We start from the raw sequence: 20,874 nt of genomic DNA on the forward strand, positions 1-20,874 counted from the left end.
AGGAGAAAGAGATTAATTTAGCAAATAATTTATTGGAAATATAATTAACTCACATAAAAATATCCATCAGGCAATAAAGGACAAAATATAGGTCACATAGGGGACACAGACTCCTGTCAGTTCTTTCTTCAATGCAGTTACAAGGTAAAAAGTGACATATTTACAATCAAGTTGGAAAAAAGAATCTGTTCTTAAACTATTAATCCTAACATGTGGAATGGATTAGTTACAAGTTTGTCTAAAAGATCTGATGACAGCTTTCTGGAGATTTTTAAGCCTTCTTATCCTCCATAATCAACACTGAAATGTTTAGTAATCTTTCAATCAGAATTTTTGCTTAGTTGCATGTTTATCTTTTCAAAGGTAATATAGGAGTGCCTAAGCAAAAGTTATCAGTGCTGAAGGGGGAAAAAAATATTCCTATAAGTACTTGATTTGCATTCTTCAGTCATGTACCCTAATTTTGAATTCTGATTCACTAAAGGTTGCACTTACTGGTCATCACAGTTCATATTAAATCATTAGAAGGTCATTACTCCAATACAGATACTATGAAAAGCAAGAAATTGGAACGTGTTAAAATTTTAAGTCTATCAAAACTGGGAACGCCATACCCTGGCAGTCCCTGATCATAGGTCATAGGGTAAACCATTGGTCCCTGTATTAAAAGACTTCATACCATGTTCTGAAAAATGAAAAATATGAATTGCCTACATAGATTCCAATTCTAACACATTATTTACCATGATCTATCAGTATATTCTTTAATTTATCCCAGTTGAGCTTCAGACTGTTGCTTCTAATGCAAATGTTGATTCTAATTCCAAACAATGAGGTCTTGTTAATGTTTCCCAACCTATATTCCATGGACTACTATTGGTCTGGGACTGTGGTCCATAGAATAAATAAAGACACAAAGATGCATTTATTAGCCAATACAGCTCTACAAGATATGCAGTTACTCATGACAAGAAAAAAGAACCAGAAGACTCCAACCCAAACTCTTTTCAAGTTTCAAGAGGTTTTTCAGTGTATCTATATGTACTGAGTACATGCTAGGGTTCAGAACTGCCTTTCTTCATTTTTGCATTACCTAACTCCATGTATGGCTCTACTTCTCTAGGATTACTCAGCTACACTAAGTGATCTATGTAGTTATACAGTGTTAAGAAGTTCGCTACTTCAAACTGCCACAGTTGTTCCACTTTTAGAATGTTATATATTCAGCTGCTGGACAGCTACTATCTTTTGAAATTTTGTATCCAATATGTTCCAAAACATCTGGCTAAGAGGCAAGTCCCTTAATTGTACTGAAAATGTTAGAAATCCAGGCAGAACTATTCCTAGCATGGGTGAAACTAAACAGTATTTATTTTACTTTTTTTTTTTAAAAAAAAAAAAGATATGAAAGAGGAAACTTGAACTCTTTTGGACAGCACAAAACTTTAAGATAGTTTTCTAATTGTAAATTACAACTCCATGAGACTGATAAAATTACTACCATGTATATAGGTAAACTACTCAGCCCCATCCTCGGTCAAATATTATAAATCCATTAGCCTAATTCTGGTTTCAACTAGTTTTATTAACATTAATATTTCATCTTCTACCAATACTACACATTTTCATTACAATTTTATATATTTGGGTAAACATCTCCTGGTATGATAACTCAGAAATTTACAGAGGAACCAGATTTTTCTTGGGATCAATTTCATCGACATTGTCCAAATAAAATATTGACTGAAGCTTCTTTGGGAGAAATATGTGATTCCCTTAATAAACAAAATAAAACTCATACTGAAATGGAAGAAGCATTTACACCACTGTTATAATAGCATCTACTGATTTCTGCACAGCTTTGCCAGACAGTTACACAACATCCAGTGTGCGCTGGTGTGTACAGTCAGATGAACAACAGGCTATACCATCAGTCTGCAGAAGATTTTGTATTTAAGACACAAGGATTTCAGATTTCATAATAATCATAAACCAGCTGTGACAGTAGGCTGTGCTGAGATTGTGGTTGGTTTTTTTTTCCTTTCAGCCACATATTATGGATACTATTCAAAGAAAGCTGTCAATACCTGTAGAACACTGTAGAACACTAAGCAACCTCCAGAGGCTTTGCACATTTACCTTCAAGGATCCATGATGTAAAAATTCAAAGACTTTTTTTTTCTTTTAAGCAAAATCTAGGCCATATTTTAATACACAGATAATGTGTAGAAATTTCTCCTACTAATCATGTCCTTACAACATCCTTGTGAAATCTACCTTTATTACTCATGCAAATAGTATCATTTTAGTTGGTTTTAGTCCAATATAAAGTAATAAGAATAAGCCAGAACTATAATTAATTCTCTGTTGGCTACGAAACAATTCTTGATATTGCTATTCTCTAATAAGAATTACAGACACCAAAAGATGGATAAAACCATCTTTAAATGGAAGCAGAGACGTTTAATAAGAGACATTTTCTTGAATTAAAAAAAAAAAAAGATTATTTTGGGGTATAGTGTACTATAATATACAACATACTAAATAGTCCATCACTGATTTCCCTGACACATCTTTAAGTAAGCTTTTGATTACCATCTAGTAATCTGCAAAAAGACAGATTATACTGGAATGACACTTTCTGGTGATAACAGCTGTCACAAAAACACTCAGTGCTGGATATAGGCCAGAAATTGTCATGAAATTACTAACAAACTAAATGGGAAAACCAACACAACAGGTAATAATATAATTATTTCTTATTTAGAATAGTAAGATTTTGCTTGTGGCCTGCAGGTATTATATGGCACACAGTGCACAATAATGCAGTCAGTAATCCAGAAAAAAGTAACTATAATGTATGAGCTATCCAACAGTGTATTACAATACAACAGATTCCAGCAGATAATCATAAGCTGAACTGAAGAAAAATGTTGTGCATATTTCAGCAATTAGCCAGGAAAAACTTAGAAGAATGACTTAACTACTCAGGAATCTCCATCCCCTATACAAAAGTCACATAAAACATTCAGCATAATGGAAAAGACTAAAGATATTACCCATGTTACTTGAAGAAAAATAAAAAAAACCCATCAGCTGTATTTATAGAATAAACCAAATTGTTCCATATTTATCTGCATGATTCCTAAAGTACCCAGCTACAACTGGAATAAAGATTACTAGAAATTCTTTAATGAATGTACACTTTTTAGTTTTTTTATTTTTTTTTAAAGAATGCATTGAACAAGGAGTTTCTAGAGAAATCAAAACACAATAAGGAAGCCTACAGAGGGTGGAAGCAAGGACAGGTGGCTGGGAGGAATACAGAGAAATTGTCCAAGCAGCCAGGGACAAGGTTAGCAAAGCTAAAGTCCTGATAGAATTAAACCTGGCCAGTGATGTCAAGGACAAGAAAAGCTTCAGTAGTTACATCAGCAATAATAGGAAGACTAGGGAAAATGTAGGTCCTCTCTAGAAGGAAACAGGAGACCTGTTCACCTGGGACATGTAGAAGGCTGAGGTACTCAACAACTTTTGTGCCTTGGTCTTGACCAGCAAGTGCTCCAGCCATACCACCAAAGTTTCAGAAGGCAAAGGCAGGGACTGGGAGAATGAACTACCTGTTGTACTAGAAGATCAGATTTGAGACCATCTGAGGAAAGTGCACAAGTCCATGGGACCTAATGAAATGCATCTGCAGGTCCTGAGGGAACTGGTGGATGAAGTTGTTAAGCCACTATTAAACATATTTGAGAAATCATGGCACTCCAGTGAAGTTCCCAATGACTGAAAATGGGGAAACACAACTCCCATTTTAAAAAATGGAAATAAAGGAGACCTGGGAAACTACAGGCCTGTCAATCTCACCTCTATGCTTGGCAAGATCATGGAGCAGATCCTCCTGGAAATAATGCTGAGGCACATGGAAAATGAGGAAGTGATTGCTGAACAGCCAACATGGCTTCACTAACGGCAAATCATGCCTGAGAAATCTGGTGGCCTTCTACGATGGGATTATAGTGTCAGTGGATGAGGGAAGAGCAACTGATGTCATCTACCCAGATTTGTGCAAAGAGTTTGACACCTTCCTGCACCTTGTATCTAAACTGAAGAGACATGAAAAACATGCAGCTGTTGGAGGGAATCCAGAGGAGGGCCACAAAGATGATCAGAGGGCTGGAGCAACTCCCCTATGAAGACAGGCTGAGAGAGTTGGGGTTGTTCAGCCTGGAGAAGAGAAGGCTCTGGAAAGGCCTTATAGGAGCCTTCCAGTGCCTAAAGAGGGCCTGCAAGGAAGCTGGAGAGGGACTTTTTAAAAGGGCCTCTACTTGATAGAAGAAGGGGAAATTGCTTTAAACCGAAAGAGGGTAGATTTAGATTAGATATTAGGAAGAAATTCTTTACTGTGAGGGTGGCAAGAAACTGGACCAGGTTGCTCAGGGAAGTTGTTGATGCCTCATCCCTGGAGGTGTTGAAGGCCAGGTTGGATGGAGCTTTGAGCAACCTGGTCCAGTGGAAGGTGTCCCTGCCCATGGCAGGGGGAGTGAAACATGACCTTTAAGGTCCCTTCCAACCCAAACCATTCTATGATTCTATGATTATGCTAAAGCCAGAAGCTTCAGATAGAATACAAGCTTTTGCTTTTTCAGCAGTTTTTGTTTGTTTGTTTGTTTGTTTGTTTGTTTAAATAAGGTAAAAAATCAGCGAAGGTGGAAGTGGAAATGTTTTTTTCTAGTAAGCTGTAACAGAAAGTAGACAGCAATTTGGATATAAGATCTCAATTTCACATGTAATGTGTATTCCTCAATAGGAGGAAATATTTCCAATCAAATTATTCATTTTACAGGATTTAGAGATCTTCCTTTTCACAGTTGATCATACTGCACTTTTTTTTTTTTCATTGTAGCAATGAACTTGAAGGGTCTGAGTTTTGTAGCCCTGACTATTAACAAAACGATGAGACTGCTTGTTTATCTATTACATATATAAGAATCCCCCGCTCTTTCAATTGAACTGTTTCCACACTTCAAACTTACCAGAACAAGTGCTCACACAGTTGAGTTTAATATGAAATTTCTAACTTATTTAGTAAACAAGTAGTTTTTTATGTATGCAATTTGTGAAAAGATCATTAGAAATATTCCAAATGTATACACATTATTAAACCACATAACATCAGCTATTGTTCCTGTTTCTAATGCTTGAAGAGTGAAAGTCTTTCAGCTGATACAGCATTTTGAAGTATATTCTTGATTTATTAAAACTTTTATGAGCACAGATATGTCTAAGATTGTTGAAAACAGTTTGAATATTTTGTCTAAGCAGAGCCCAAGTTCATGGTGGGCGGTGGGGGTGGGGGGGTGGGGGGCGGGGGAAGAGCAGTCCAAGAATAAGAGTTTGCCCACACTAATCCCCTTGCAAGGCTGGGGTCAAACACACAGCTAGTGGCAAATTTCACATTTACATACTAAATATAAAATTTGCTGTTGGCAAATATGACCTTAACATTTACTTTTCACGAAAAGTCACACTAATCAAGCACCAGCATATAAATGCTCATGAAAAATGAATACAAAACGGTCTTAAAGACTTTGAAATTAAATTTTAATTCTAAATTTCAATAAATATTAATGTACAAGCCTACTCCTTTTTTTCAGTTCTAAATGTTATCAACTTCACAATGACATAAAAAATAATTCTTGGACAAATTTGTATTTGAAGTAACATTTTGGATCAATATATGCAGTTACCTCTTCTGAGCTTCTTGGCAGCTCAGGATCTAATCTCTGAGAGAGATATTTTAGTATTTCAGGGAATTTGCTCAGTGGTAAAAGTTTTCAGCTGGAAAAAGCATAAGATGATACTTTCATGACATTTAATGCAGCCTTTCTGCTGCAGAATACTTGCATTGCATCTAGCCAGAGTTGAGAAAGTGTCTTTGTTCTTTGTAAGTTTTTGCAAAAAAGTCCCCAATTTAGTAAAATATTTAAATTCATACTTTTAGGTAAATATATATACGTATTTTGCTGCACTAGGATGCAACACAGTTATCCTGTAAAATTAGGTTTTAACAAATAATATTGCCTCTGCATTTTTAGGATCATTTTCATCAGCATCTAAACTTTAAGGGTCTTGGCCAAAACTGAGTTTAGGGGTACTCACACTGCATATCAATTAACTGGAGGATATTTACAGATATTTTGGAAAGAGATTGACATATAATTCCAAAGAAGTAAAAAACCCTAATTTGCATTTCAGCCTAATGATGAAAATATGCTGAATTGCAGGTTTAACCAGTTTATAGCATGAGGTCTTCATAACTTTCAAAGTTAAGCATAAATCTGATATATTAATCCAAACTGATCAGGCTACTTATCCGATTGCAACCCTTATTTTACCTTTTCTTATTTTTCTAATTATGCAATAACCCCCTGGAAATTCATTCTTGCCAGCAGTCAATTACCATTTGAGACTATAAAATCTTATAACAAAAATAATTTATAGACTGTTATATAGAGTGGATGTGTTTTCTGAAGCAAAAATTGCAACATCAACAATAAAAGAAAACAAAAACACCATAAAATTCTGTTACATTGCTGCTAGATGAATATGTCAGACTATCACAAATGATTGCACAAACTACAGGCTTCACTTTTAGAAAGTCTAGGCCCCTCAAAAGTTAATAATTCTGGTTTTACAGTTGTCTTTGTGTTGTCAGTTTCTACAAAAACTCAGAAAATAGGCAAAACAGTGCTGCTGATGGTATGTAATTCAAAGCTATCTAAGGAACATCTATACAGAAAGATGATTCAAAAAAAGCACATGCACATTTGGATAACATTTTCCTGTTGAGATATAAAGATTCTGGGTTTGATACCTTCTGGGATATTAAAAGCTGTAGTCACAGCAGCAAAAGTAAAAATTTATATGTTTTAATACAGCCAAATTCCAAAGCACCTGGTATTTTAATTGAAAAAAAAAATAATACTTTGTGACACGGATTTGTTTTTGTTGCCATTGTCATGCAAGTGATTCATTTTACTGTAAAACCTCACTTATTGATTGATTGAAAGATGTTTTATAGTCTGTAAAACCTTGTAATCTTTCAGGGTAAAAGATGTTTAAACAAATATTTTATCTGTTAGCATTCACTATGGTAAATGCTAGCTCTCCCCAACACTTCTCTCTGCAATCAGTGATTCAGAAATAATACATTATAACCTAAAGCACACAGAGGATTTTAAATGTGTTTTACATTAGGTTGTTCATGTAAATATGACTGAATGTAAGATGTCAAAACCTTCTTAATATGGCTAAGATATGGTGAAGACTGTGTGAAACATGTCTGTTTATCATGATACATTATACTTAGAATATAATCAGTGTAAGAAAAGAAGGCATTTTAGTATTTAAGGGGACCTAGAAATATCCTCAGTATTTTCTACTGCACACGAACATGTTAAAATAAAGGAGTTTTTTGATGTAGAGCATTGCCTTAGGAGTTTCCTTTTAACAGGACAGCATAATTAGAACCTTTGAAATATGCTGAATCAGTACTGGCTTGACAAGGGCACGTGAAGTGATGAATCATCCTGGTAATGCTGTTTCAGTCTTACCAGTGGCTATTCCCCATTTTGCTCAGAAAAGTACTAACAACACATGAAGGCAACAACTGGTGCAGATCTCTGCACTAAAATTTAAAGAATAGGTAACCTTTGTAATTTTTAGTGAAGAGTTTCTTCCCTCTGTAACCACACCTGCACCAAAGTTTTTATTACGATCTGTGAACCTCTTGCTACTGCAAGCTGTTTTACTGGCCACAGTCTTGCAAAACAGCTAACAAGGAACCAGCTAGTACCAAATTGAACTTGTTGGAAGACACCAGTACTATCAGGGCCAAACCAAAAAAAGTATACATCTAGAAATAGGCCCAGCGCTGACAAACAGATACCAAAACACCAGTACCATACTGTACCATACTAGTGGTTGAGAAGTATGGGGTGGGCCATCTGGAAACCTCCATGTATTTGGCTGGAACAGTCCAACACTGGATACTATTGAAAAATATATAGAGTCCATTCTCCTTTCCTCTTCCTCCTCCACCGAACAAACTGTCAAAAGACAAAGACCCATTGTAGAGGGAAAAAAAAAAAAAAGAAAAAGAAAAAAAAAAGTCCTAAAAGTATGTACAGGTGTTAGATAACCTCTAAATAAAAAGCTTCTTCCTGGCACCCATCTAATTTTACTATAGCCAGAACAATGACAATTCTGAAGAGTTAAATCAGGTATTAGAACTGCTGGAAAAATGTCAGAAGACTCTATGTGTGTGCACATTTGCACTTCTTTAAGCACACCTCTTATTTATGACTCCTTCTGCCTAGCTAAATAAGTACACATGCTCTATTTTGTCCAATGTGCTCTCTTGGGCCCAAGTCAAGCCATAAGAAATACAGAGGTTGGCTTTTAGAGGTGAACATTTATTTTCAGTCTATGGTTGTTACCTGTTTAAAGAAAGCACAGGTGTTGCCAGTCAGTCAGTATTTTCTAGGCCTTATGCGTAAATAATTTTTTTTTTAACGATGACCAGGGACAATAATTTCCATGCTTATAGAAGGTTTATTTTTTCCTACATTAAATTGGAGTGTTTTGTGTATGTTTATTTTTTCTGCCTTTTAGAGGCTTTGGAGGCTTTATGCTATTCTTGTCTAGTCTCACTAGACTATTATGGAGTAGTTAGTCAAAGGAAAACAAAAAAATCAAACACTTCACTAAAGTGGACTATGCTTTTTCAAATATAAACCACAAAGAAACAGATTTTAAATAATTGGGACTCTGGTGCTCTACCACAGAGCCAGCTGCAAAAAACTGAACCCCTGTACCAAAGTCAAACTGAGTATAGCTCCTCAACTGAAAAATACTGTGCAGAATGAAACCTTCAGGAAGTCTTCTGGAGGGTAAAACACACACATGTACAAACAAACATGAAAATATTTCTCTTTGCATCCTAAGGAAGTAATGAAACCCAAGTCTTTACAGTAAAATATCAATGTAAACAAAAGAAACAATGGGAGATATTTGAAGGATGTTGCACCACAACTGGTGATGCAATCTTCCACTCCGTCCCACTAAACTTTAATGGATTTTTGATTTGAGGGCTGTAGCTATGTAATAAGGAAATAACACTATCAATCATACAGACTTGGTATTGGTCATGCAGGCACATTCTACTCCCCTCTATTAAAACTCTGTATTACCAATGAGTAGTTTTAAAAGATGAAATCTTAATAAAATTACTAACATATCTACAGGTATCTTGAGAAAAAGAAATGAAAATATAAATTAGGAAGCCAAGCAACACATTAACATATTTTAAAAGTTTAACATCATAGTGCTTGAATAAATCCAAGCCTGAGTTTGGCACAAAAAATAAGTTTTTAAGCACTAAAAAGCCATAGCTAAAAACAGATTAGAAAACTAGCTGAATATACGTTAAGAATACTGTTCCAGGATATATCCTAATCCAATTAATTTCCACTACACAGGAAAAACCCAGTAAACTATTTACACCTGCTAGGCTCTTTTTCACTTGATGGACACTTACTTCAAATCAATGCTGAAATACTTGAGAGGTTATTATTACCTCCAAATTTCATGAACAATAAATAGGTTCAATAGCATACATTTTCATTAATTGACCAGGTTAACTAAGGTGATACTAGCACTTTTTTTATTACCCAAGTCTCAAACAGAAAACAGCATCTGTATGGAAAAGTAACAACTTTGTCTCTTCTTATAAAGGAAATACTAGATTTCCAAAAAGTTTACGTTTGACTTTTAAATTTAAACGTTACAACCTGCAGATTGATTATGGTCTTCTCTTAGAATCAGTGACTATGCAGCTTCAATATTTAAAGTTGCCATTCAGTCTAGAAAGGAAAGGAGTAAATGGATGTGCTATGACTTATACAGTACTGAATCTCTGTCTCATAATATGACAAGGCGGTAATCTGTATTTGCAGGTTGCTGTTATCACTATCACTAAACAGCACAACATTAATGTAGAAATCTTCTAAAATTCTGAAGTACATCATACAATTCGGTGAGCTAAACTTGTTAATAGTCTAGGTCTCTGTTTCACAGTTAAGGAAAAAAAATAATATAAACCGTAATCTACCAAAAGACACATCTGCAAAATCAAGATGGAGTGAGATTTCAGATCATTTGGTTTCCAGTCCTGTATTACAAATACAATATGCTTGTTCTTCTGCTTAAAAACATTTAGGAAAAACATTACCAAATCTATTAAGAACGGGGTTTAAAAATCAGTTTGAATGAAAACAGTTTTAAAACAAACAAACAAAAAAATCAGAATAAGAGTTTCATCAGCTGCACATGATTGCAGTTAAGCAACTACAATCCCTATACTGTCAGTTTTATGTAACATATATGAATCATGGAGAGCTAGCACAGTTACAGCCCTGCTATGAATGCAGAGAAAAGGGGGAAGCAAAAGATATAATACAGTGCACGTTGTGACAAATGCATTCAATCCCTTAACCAAACTAGAAATAGTTTGGTACAGGCTCCAAAGGAGGTAAAGGCCTGAGCCATAGCTGGGCCAAGAACTCCTCCATGAAACCCACAAAGGAACAGAGTGACCCAGTGAGCATCAGTGCATATGGGCTTGGAACAATATTCATGCGATTAACATGTGAATAGTGGGTGTTTTTTCCAAGACTCATTTACGAAGGAACAAAGTTGTGTGTACAAGGAGTCTCATGCATACATTTCCCATTGTTTGCAATTTGACTGTGAGCCAACTACTTTACACCATAAATATGACAGCCTAAGCAAGCTGCCTTTGAGCTCGCCCTGCCAGGCAGCGTGGCCACATGGCAGTGATGTCCCTTTGAGCTGGAAAACCTCTCAAAGTTTGAGATTCCTTACTTGAGACTAAGAGACCTTTCTTTACCCAAGGTGGAGAGGCCCCCTTACCTGCAACAGAACCTCAGTAAGTGACTGATAGCATGCTGCATTAATACAAATGAAATTGACGCTCAGTATTAATTATTATAAACTGTGTATAGAAAATTTAATCAGACATAAACCACTGTCCAAATCTGAAACTAAGATTGGACCTAAGCTCCATCAGGAGTTTAGAAAGCAAGGGTGACCACTCTGAACCTCATGACTCAACAGCAGTGTCTTCCTTACCCTTTTGCCTCTCTGGTCTCTGTGCATACTTTTAACTTGACTCTAATTCAATTTTCCTTTGCATGTTTCTTCCATGTAGTAAGTAATAGAGTGAACCTTGCCATCAAACTTTTACAAATCCATATTAAAACCACTTTTGCTAATACCTTTGACAGTGATTCTTTATGTAATTTAAATCACCCATTTGTGACAAACTGGTGGAGTCAGCAGGATCCTAGATCAGGATTCACTACGCACATAGACATCCCATGTCAGGTCATTCTGCTGGAAAAAGATACATGATGCAAAATGCAGCTGATGACTGAATTGAAACAGAGTGCTACATATCATAGCTAGCTCTACATAAAATCCACCAAAATCTAAATATCTATTCTGTCTTGATACCTATCTACTCTACATAATATCCACCAAAGTATAAATATCTATGCTGTCTTGACACCTACCTACTCTACATGAGCTTTTCCTGTTGCTTTTCAAGGAAAGCATGAATTTCATGTTAACAAGCACATAAGAACTACCATTTTTAATTAGAAATATTCCCTGAATTTTCCCCAAATACAAGAAATAAAAAAAATATTTCATAACCATAATAATTTAATTCTATTTTTATCTCCTTAAGGGAAAAACAGATGCTAAAATCCAAAGAAACCCCAGTGATATGTAAACATAGTTGTTGGTACTACCTGAGATGCTTTATTCACAACATTAAGATCAAAGACATAATTTTTAACATATTAACATTAATTTGTCTGAAATTATTCCTCCTTTGTGGACTCCAGATGTTTTGGTACACTATAACCTTGGCAACAGTAAGAGCAGTTGATCCAACACAAGGGTTTTGTTAGTATGCAACTGAGATGACTTGTATGTCCTACTCTGAGCCACTCAGTAGTAGTTCAGGAGAAGTCGCTCACAGCAAGACCTTTCAACTCTCCAAAAAATTTGTCCATTTTTAGAGATACAGTAGGTAGACCCTGAATGACAAAAAATGTCCATATGTGCTACAAAAACAGTATTATGTTGATGATAGCCTACCTAACTTTGTTTTATGTCTGACAATAAATAGAGGTAAGGGCTACAGATACATTAGTTTCCAGAGTACATATATATTAGTTTCTAGCCTTATGAATAATCATATCCATTGTGAGCCCTTAAAAGACTAGGGATGGTGATTGAAAAGTTATGCATTGTCGGACCATATTAATCAGACAGGAGCTTAAGCTTGTAGGTCTGTTTATCCGTAATAGTAACTTCAGCCTTTAAAAAGTCTTGTTATAAAACATAAAGGAGAGTCTACTGGAAATTGAATAATCAATAAATTCAGATTAGAAAGAGCACAAATTCATGTAAATTAAAACTATCAGATATAATGAATTCTCTTTAACTCTATATTCAAGTTTATACTGCAATTTTGGATTCAAATTGACAGCATGATGTTGAGATATATTTTTTTAGAGAATTGCTAGATTTCTTTTCCCTCAACCTCCTCCCATGCTGATACTTCACCACAGAAAGCATGTATTTATTTTAACATAGGAGAGAACTAAGCTGAAGCAATGTTATGCTATACTCAGATGGGAGTCTTTACAACCCAAGACAAAAAACAAGCTGACATTCAGCCTTTGATAGAAACTCATAATGTGCTTTCATGATATGAATAATATTCTCATCTTCTACAAGCAGAAAACTCAGTTCAAAATTACGTGGCTCACCTAAAGGTAAAAATAAAACCAAAAACTAAACAAACAGAAAGGGACTGTGTAGAGGCCTCCAGTAAGCTACACTAAGAATTGACTAAACGTACCTATCCAGTCTTATAAAAGTCTTATCTATCTATCTATCTATCTATCTATCTATCTATCTATCTATCTATCTATGTATCTATCTATCTATCTATCTATGTATCTATCTATGTATCTATCTATCCATCCATCCATCCATCCATCCATCCATCCATCCATCCATCCATCCATCCATCCATCCATCCATCTACCTACCTACCTACCTACCTACCTACCTACCTATCTCATCTATCTGCCTACCATATCTACATATCTATTTGTCAGTTTCAGGCTTCAGATTATAGTATATTTCTTGGGTAATAGGATTTGTGCATCACTGAGTGCTCTAGAACCAGATCTAATAACTAATGGAAGACAATAAAGACAACTAAGGAGTGCCCACAAGCCTTAAGCCAACCAAGTTCACCATATACAGGGGAGTCACCCTACTATGAAAGATAGCACAGATTTGATTAAACTACTTAATTTTGAAATTCAAATGATTTTATATGCATAGTACAGTTATCAGTAAAGCACAGTGAAATACCAGGGCCAACTAATCATCAGTGTAATACAATAGGCTGCAGTGATTATGCCACAAGTCTTTTCACTGCAGCTACGAAGACGTGGTATAAGCTCAAAATGTTTCTGCAAGCAGCAAGAAGTATTGGAACTACAAAAAGAATGAACACTCATAGGTTGCCCACTGCAGATGCAAGTCTGATTTTTAGCTATGGGTATCTTCAAATTTACACAATGAAAAAAATTACACACTCTTTTACAATGAGTATTTTCTGAAACATTAACACAACCCAAAACATTAATATTTTCTCACACAATATGATACTTGCTAAGTCTAAGTTACCAAAAAATCAGAAACAAAGCTCTGAGCTTCTGTACCTTGCACAGCCATTTGACAAGTACCTAGATGCAACAAGCATTGAAAATTAAGTTTCCACTACTGTTCAGCTCCCTGCTGGGAGCAACTGTGCTCCATACACTTCCCATTTTTTTTCTATTACCTTGAGATTAGAGCTACAGATCCTGTATTTGATAAAGAACCTGCAAGAGAGAAGTGCTAGAACAACTCAAAGTGCAAAAGTCATGCTGCAGACAAAATTCCACCTATACCTCCTGCTGGCAGACCAGCTGATGTACTTGCCCTTTACTCAGGGCTATGTCTAAACTTGCAGAATACTGCACAATGCATAACTGTATATACCATTACTATAGCAGGCTTTACAACAAATTTACTCTAGAAATACATAACATATATATAGTTTGAAAGAATATATTATTAGTTAATTTACTTTTTTTTTTTACATTTATTCTATATTTTATATTTATAACTCCTCTATTCTATATTTTATATTTATAACTCCTCTGCATAATTTATGTTATAAAATGTCATATGAAGATTTTATCTCATTTAAATATTGCTCAATATTTAATATTACTTCTTAAGAATTATTCTTAGTTAGAATAAATATTTAATTTAAAATTTATCTTAAGTTCCTAAAATACTGGCACATATATGAATGCACATTCAAAACTGGTAAGATAAACCGTTTTTTTATTTTTTTAATTCAGAGAGAATTACCTGTAAGTAATTTGAGAAGCGGATTATGTTGGAGGTATAACAAGGTATAAAACAAAATTTAACATGATGACACTTGTTACTCTGTGTCAATCTCCACCTTTTGGCTTTTCCAAATTATCTTTTCTTCCATGAAAATGTTTAAACCTGATCACAAATAGCCCACAGATTTATGTATAATTATAATGGTTAAGAGATTGTCTCAGAAAAAGAAAAAAAATATCCTGCTAATTCTTACCAGTTTTCAATATGCCTTTGAGTATGCAGGTCTATACCTTTAGTACTATCTTTTGGTCATGTCTTGAAATTCTAACAACCTATTTAAATCCCATTGACAGATTTACCATATTAATCATGTTAAACCAAACAACTCCAGTAAGCTTATAAAAGATGAAAATCTGATCACTGTTGCACATCCAAAGCTTAGAAGTACCATAAATACAACTATTTGTCTGGGTATATGGGAGGTAGCATGATGAAGGCTCTGCAGAACAAAGCACAATTTGCAGCACAAACTTGAAACACAAAACCAGTGCATAAAAGCACTCTGAGGAACAGTGTAGTGATCTAATACTTCAGCCTGCACTAACTTGTTCATCAGAACTTAAATCTTTATTAATTCTTGCTTTCTATCCCTGAATGGCATGCATTTGATGATCTGGCATGTAACAGAATGCTGTATAAAATATAGAGTGCCTTTGAAATGGCAAAGTAAGATTTAGAAAAGTAAACTTTCAAATACAACATTACTACATTATTTTAAAATACAGGCAAAATTTATAGAGCTACACAGGACTTAAAGATAATTTCTTTGGTAATATGATTTCTGGCATTCTTTTCTGGAGTACAGGGTTTCCTACTCCTGAAAGTACTTCAGAAGAGTGAAAAAGTCAAATATAACAAAAGTACATGATACTTTTAGCAAAGCTGACTTACCGAGGGAACGGCCTACTATCGAGCTCTCAAATACACATGGCTTCTCTAGAAGGAATATCCTTGATATGCTGTTATTTAAAAACCTGCACTGACAACAGCTTAACTGAAGAACACCCTCATACGTAACATCCAGAGAATGAAAGGCAGAGGAAGACTTTTGTTTCAATTTTAAAGCAAGACTCTAACCAAACTAAAAATTTCCAACATAGTGCAAATTACAGCTTTTGATATTAAATTGACCTCACACAGGCAGAAAGGTGTAGCAATGCTGAAACTTGATAGCTAGAAGGCAGTAGAAGAAATGTTGGAGCATGTACAGCTAAAATCTGCATAATAAAATAATCACTTTTAATATAGAAAAGCCTATCCGAGAAAAGCAATTAAAACAAAGTTATGAAGAAGGGATTGCACTAAGATCTTAGTTGCTTGCCATGCTAGAAGGTACAGCCATATTTGTTTAGGAATAACTATAATACAATTGATACCAGTGCTTTGCTACCAGTGTACAGTATCATCTCAATAACTACAAAAGACAAAAAGTAGACTAGAAAACAGAAAAGCTCACCACTTCTTCATGCCTGCATTTCCTCACATTAATTCCATTAATCTGTTATTAAAAAGATAAAAAGAAGACTTACTCTACATTTCATAAGTATAGATTTCATTTCACTTTTCTAGGAAAATATAAATCAAAGAACTTGTAATTGTACTTACCTGTAGAATTGCATCTCCTATAAAGAGCAAACCTGAGAGCTCCGCTGAAAACAGAAAGCATATTTTTCACTCATTTTGCACAAAACATCCTACATTTCGTGTACATGTATTTTTATTTAATTTGTTTTTACACAACCTTTAAAAAGTTTACACAAGAATCTAATAAAAAACGCCGACATACAATTTCCAAACAAATTATTTGGTTATTATTATTTTTTTTAATACCCAAACATTGGCATATCAATGTTATAATGAAAAAGTCCACTGAGCACAAGTACAAGACTATGAAACATCTTCCACCAGTCACTAGCACCCTGCAGGCCATTATGGTGAGGTATGGCTTATTTTTTCTGAACAGAAAATGACTGTAGGATTAGGTCCTATTGGCCCATGAGAGATTGTTTCTTACAAACTCTAAAGAAAAAGCAACATGGAGACTCCAGAGCTACTTATGAATGGCAAACTTAACTTGTAAGCTTTTAACAAAGATGCTGCATCTTTGATAAACTCAGTGGAGGATTTATGCTGGGTAATACTTTATATCCTGAAGAGCTAGACTATCACTATACTGTACAAAATCACCAGCCAAACTGAATTTGATTTTTAAAACAAAGCTCTACCCTATACATCACAAGGGAATTTAGAAAATCTAGTTACACAGTTGCAAGTTTTAAATACTGTGTTGTTTTACAGAGCTGTCAAATGCAAATATACTTTAAAAACACACATAAAGAAATGCAACAAAGATTATTTAAGTGTCTTTAATAAAATAAATAACCCCTGAGAACTAAGGAATATTAACATATTAAATGGAATTATTTATCTATAGTATTCCAAAATGTCAGAGAAGATACCATCTAGAAAATACTAGAATAGGACTTGATCCATGAACTTAACTTATTTACGTGAGTTGTAAAACTCAAATCAATGTGGACATACATTATGACACTGAAGTACGTGTTTGAAGGACTGGTCTTATTAGCTGTATGTAATAAATGATGCTTAAATTATTGGTGGATAGACATTCTGATTTATTTATTTATTTTTTTTTCTAAAATAACTGCATATCTCAATGTTCTTCTTCAGATGCTGGGCTTGACTACATATATAATGTGCTAGCCTAACCACCTTATGTGCATCACTGGTTTTAAGAATTACCTCAAATGTCACATTTTTGTTTAGAAGTCCAAAGAAAGAGCTGGAGGCAACTGGGAGGAGGGCAGAGTTTTGAGGTACAGGCTTTGGGTCAAATATCATTTTCTGTATTAAAGTTCCCTAGTACAGACACATGGTATGACACTTTTTATACCACAGAAGAGCAGTCTCCTACACAGCAGATGTCCCCCACAACTAGCTTTCTAAAAATCAGCACAATTTTTATTGAAAGTAATAATGGCGATTATATATCAGCTAGATATTGAGGTTAAAAAAAATGCATCAGCTACCACAGAAAAAAAAAAACCCAACAAAATAAAGGGAAAATAACAAAAATAAAGGGAAATGGTTTGCACTTTTGTGTGCTCAATTAAATACAAGTCTACCGTTCTTATTTTTCCTGCAGTGCTTAATAGCATTTTAATAGCTAGTGTAGGTAATATACGCCACATTGTTATGTATTACATACTTATATGTATACTGAAAAGAATGGAGTCACAAGTATAACTTCTTAAGGTTAACCTTATAGTCTTCCTTAGGGGCTCATTGCATGCTATTCTGTAGCCTCCTTACATGCAACTTTCACATCTACCTTTCAGGGTTGGTTTTCAGTTCTCAGTATGCTGATTCCCCTGTACCTCTATCTGTGTGGGTGAATTCAATATTTATTTTCTTTATGCTGCCACATTTTAATAGTGCAGAAGCAGCATCCTAAAATTATTGCATTACAGATGGAGGGAAATGCTTCCAAGTTTATGCTTCTGACCTTACACAAATGTACATAAATATACACAAACATAACAAAGTTATTAAATACACTGTACCAATACTGATTCACAGCCTTCCTCTCTCCTCATTGTGCACATCATGAGTTGTTAACCATTATCCATCTTCCTAGCATGTATCATCCCAATAATTTCAAAACATTGGCAGTTAAAAACAATGCAGAGATTTCAGCAACAGCTCTGCTTGTATTAAAAATAAGTATGCTTAAGACCTTACGCAGTACCAGTTTTGCTATGTATGAATTGCTGCAAAGGCTTACACAGCACAGCATCTAATGCTGAAATAACATAGGGGTGTTACCATGGTTTTGCCATTACCCACACCTGAGTACTACTGTACTAACCAGTATAAAAAACCGTGTATTCTCTTCCGGTGTTACCATGCTTTAACGGCCAAATATTTGATCTGCTATACCTTTCTGGCAATAACAAAAATCATTAGCTTTTGTTAAAGTTGTTAAACATTTTCATTCATTAAATATTTTCTTATTTCTCTTCTTAAAAATAATGCTTTACAAGAACTTTTTCTTAAAAAAAAAAATAAATGACAAAGTCTGTTAAACAAAGTATTCCACCATAAAATCTGTACTTTTTCAGAGAAGATTTCTGGGGAAGAGAGAGATCACAATGACATGTAGGGAGAAATGGTAAACCAGTAACGTTTGGTTAACATTTCTTAAAGAATCTCAAGCTGTACTGCATCTTGCTTTAAGGAGCATTTCAAAACATGGTATACTAATCTGACACCCACCTCTTTGTTCTTTGGAAATCTTAGAAATGACCACTGGAATATTATGTTCTGCTCCACCCTGAAAAAATAATAAATGGCAATATCATCAGTCACTGGAAATATCTTTTGGCTTAAAATAATATTATATGCCTTCTCTAACTGCAGTTTTCAGAAAGACTGAGAAAATAACTATGATTCAGCTTTTCCTCTTTTTTAGTTGTTTTTTTCTTTTAGTTTAAATTTTTGATAGGTATTAATTCCTTATTGCCTCTTACAAAGAAGTTCTCAGTTGCCATCATCAGCTCCGGAAGTGAATTGAATGCTGTTTAGAACTCTGCAAGTCTTGAAAAAAAAGGACATCAGTTTCTGTGAATTCTGGAGAGCTTAATGCCTGAAATCGTGTTCTGCAAAAGCAAAACGGCCATCACACTACAATGGCAGCCACACTGTGACCACCTAGTTTTCATGCTGGCAAGAAACAGGTAAACAAAAGCCTAAGAAAAGCAAGTTTGGACTTCTCATCTCAAAAGCAGCCTTTATTTGTTTCTGTCTCTGTCACACAAGCACAAAGAATGAGCAAAGCAGTGGGGTAAGTAGGAAGGAACAGAAAAAAACCCATTCAGAAATGGAACCATAGGTGTTCAATATATGGGGAGAAATAAAGGAAAGCTGGATGGTAACTCAACAATTCAACAGCAATTCAATGCTGTTGCTTCATTCAGTTTATACTGTTGGGACTGGAAAAGTTCATGGTGCTTAAGAATAAAGTATTAAAAAGAAACCTTAAATAAAAAGGAAACTCAAAGGAAGAGAAAGGGAAATATACAGACACACAAATATTTTTCTTCTGCAGAGAGCATCAAAGTGTAAGCCTGAATGTAACCTGTACAAATTTAGACCATCAGAAATGACAGTCTGCCACACTGTTATTTTTCCTAGGAATCATGATTAAGGGTTTGCTTACTCTTCTCTTTAGCAGCCAGATTTCTCTTTGGAAAGAATGGCTTTCTTAGGTCCAGGCATCGAGTGTTGAGGTGTGTAAAGGACTGGCATTAGTATTTTGATGGTCTAAGGAACAGTATATATCCCTTCTTCATGCATTTCTTCAAAACAATTGTTTGAAACTGAACAGACTCCTGCACTCAACAGCTATTTCTGTCATGGAATAAAGATGAATATCCTGTGAAACCATATAATTTTAAATATGATTAAAGTTCCTCATGCTAATGGCTATCATTGCAGTGGTCCTAAAAGCACTGAGTTAATAGGGATCTTGGTAATATTACAACAATTATATGTCTACAAGAAAAGTTTTTTTGGCATTGCACAAGATGAGACTGACAAGCACAGAACACACTGATATTTGTAGCATGGACTGAGCATTTACTCTCCAAAGACCATGAGGTTACCTTCATTTCAGTCAGGCTTAGAGGTGTTTTCAGACTAAATAAATTGTTGCATTATAACTTGTTGACTACCTTTTCAATGGTTTTCACCAGAGGAATAGCAACAGTAAAAGCTGGCTTCACTTAAGATAATCACTTCAAGACCACTAATTTATAAGACTTAACCTACACCCTCCAGATTAAGTCACATGCATATTTAATTTCTTCCAGATTTTCCAAACAAACAGAAAAATAATTGTGTCAGTTCCCTTCGTAAATCTCCAGTGTTACACAGATATTGCACTATGCAGGATATTTGAAGCTCAGCACAGTAGTGTAGGGTTTAAAGCTCAGCATAGCTAACATAGGTCATTTTTTCCCAGTAAAATGGCCTCCCCCTCTGCTTAGACTCAGCTCTCCAGTAAAGAGGGAGATTACTGTTATTACTAAGCCAGCCTGCAACACACACGACGTGATTATTCCTCTCTCACTCACTGTATCTACCTAAGTCCCTTTACACTGCAGATTTGAAGAAGTATTCAGTAATAACCTGAATAGTTCCTGTTCCTTTGTACTG

General features: G+C 34.9%; 1 protein-coding gene across 5 annotated transcripts in view; it reads right to left on the reverse strand.

Moving 5' to 3' along the window:
- The window catches only part of SNTG1 (syntrophin gamma 1), a 358,591-nt gene that overhangs the window by 126,542 nt on the left and 211,175 nt on the right, over positions 1 to 20,874 (reverse strand). For 2 of the 5 annotated variants that reach the window (XM_056333066.1, XM_056333065.1), the window contains exons 5-7: positions 18,934 to 18,991; positions 16,243 to 16,286; positions 16,094 to 16,135 (exon numbers count right to left, since the gene is read on the reverse strand). In XM_056333066.1, coding sequence (XP_056189041.1) covers positions 16,094 to 16,135; positions 16,243 to 16,286; positions 18,934 to 18,991 — 144 coding nt within the window. Of the gene's footprint in view, positions 1 to 7,975; positions 8,112 to 11,360; positions 11,481 to 16,093; positions 16,168 to 16,242; positions 16,287 to 18,933; positions 18,992 to 20,874 lie in introns of those variants that run through there. The other 3 variants (XM_056333069.1, XM_056333070.1, XM_056333068.1) reach the window with 3 other exon arrangements.

This window comes from Falco biarmicus, chromosome 3 (genome assembly GCF_023638135.1).
Source record: "Falco biarmicus isolate bFalBia1 chromosome 3, bFalBia1.pri, whole genome shotgun sequence".
NCBI classification, from domain to species: domain Eukaryota; kingdom Metazoa; phylum Chordata; class Aves; order Falconiformes; family Falconidae; genus Falco; species Falco biarmicus.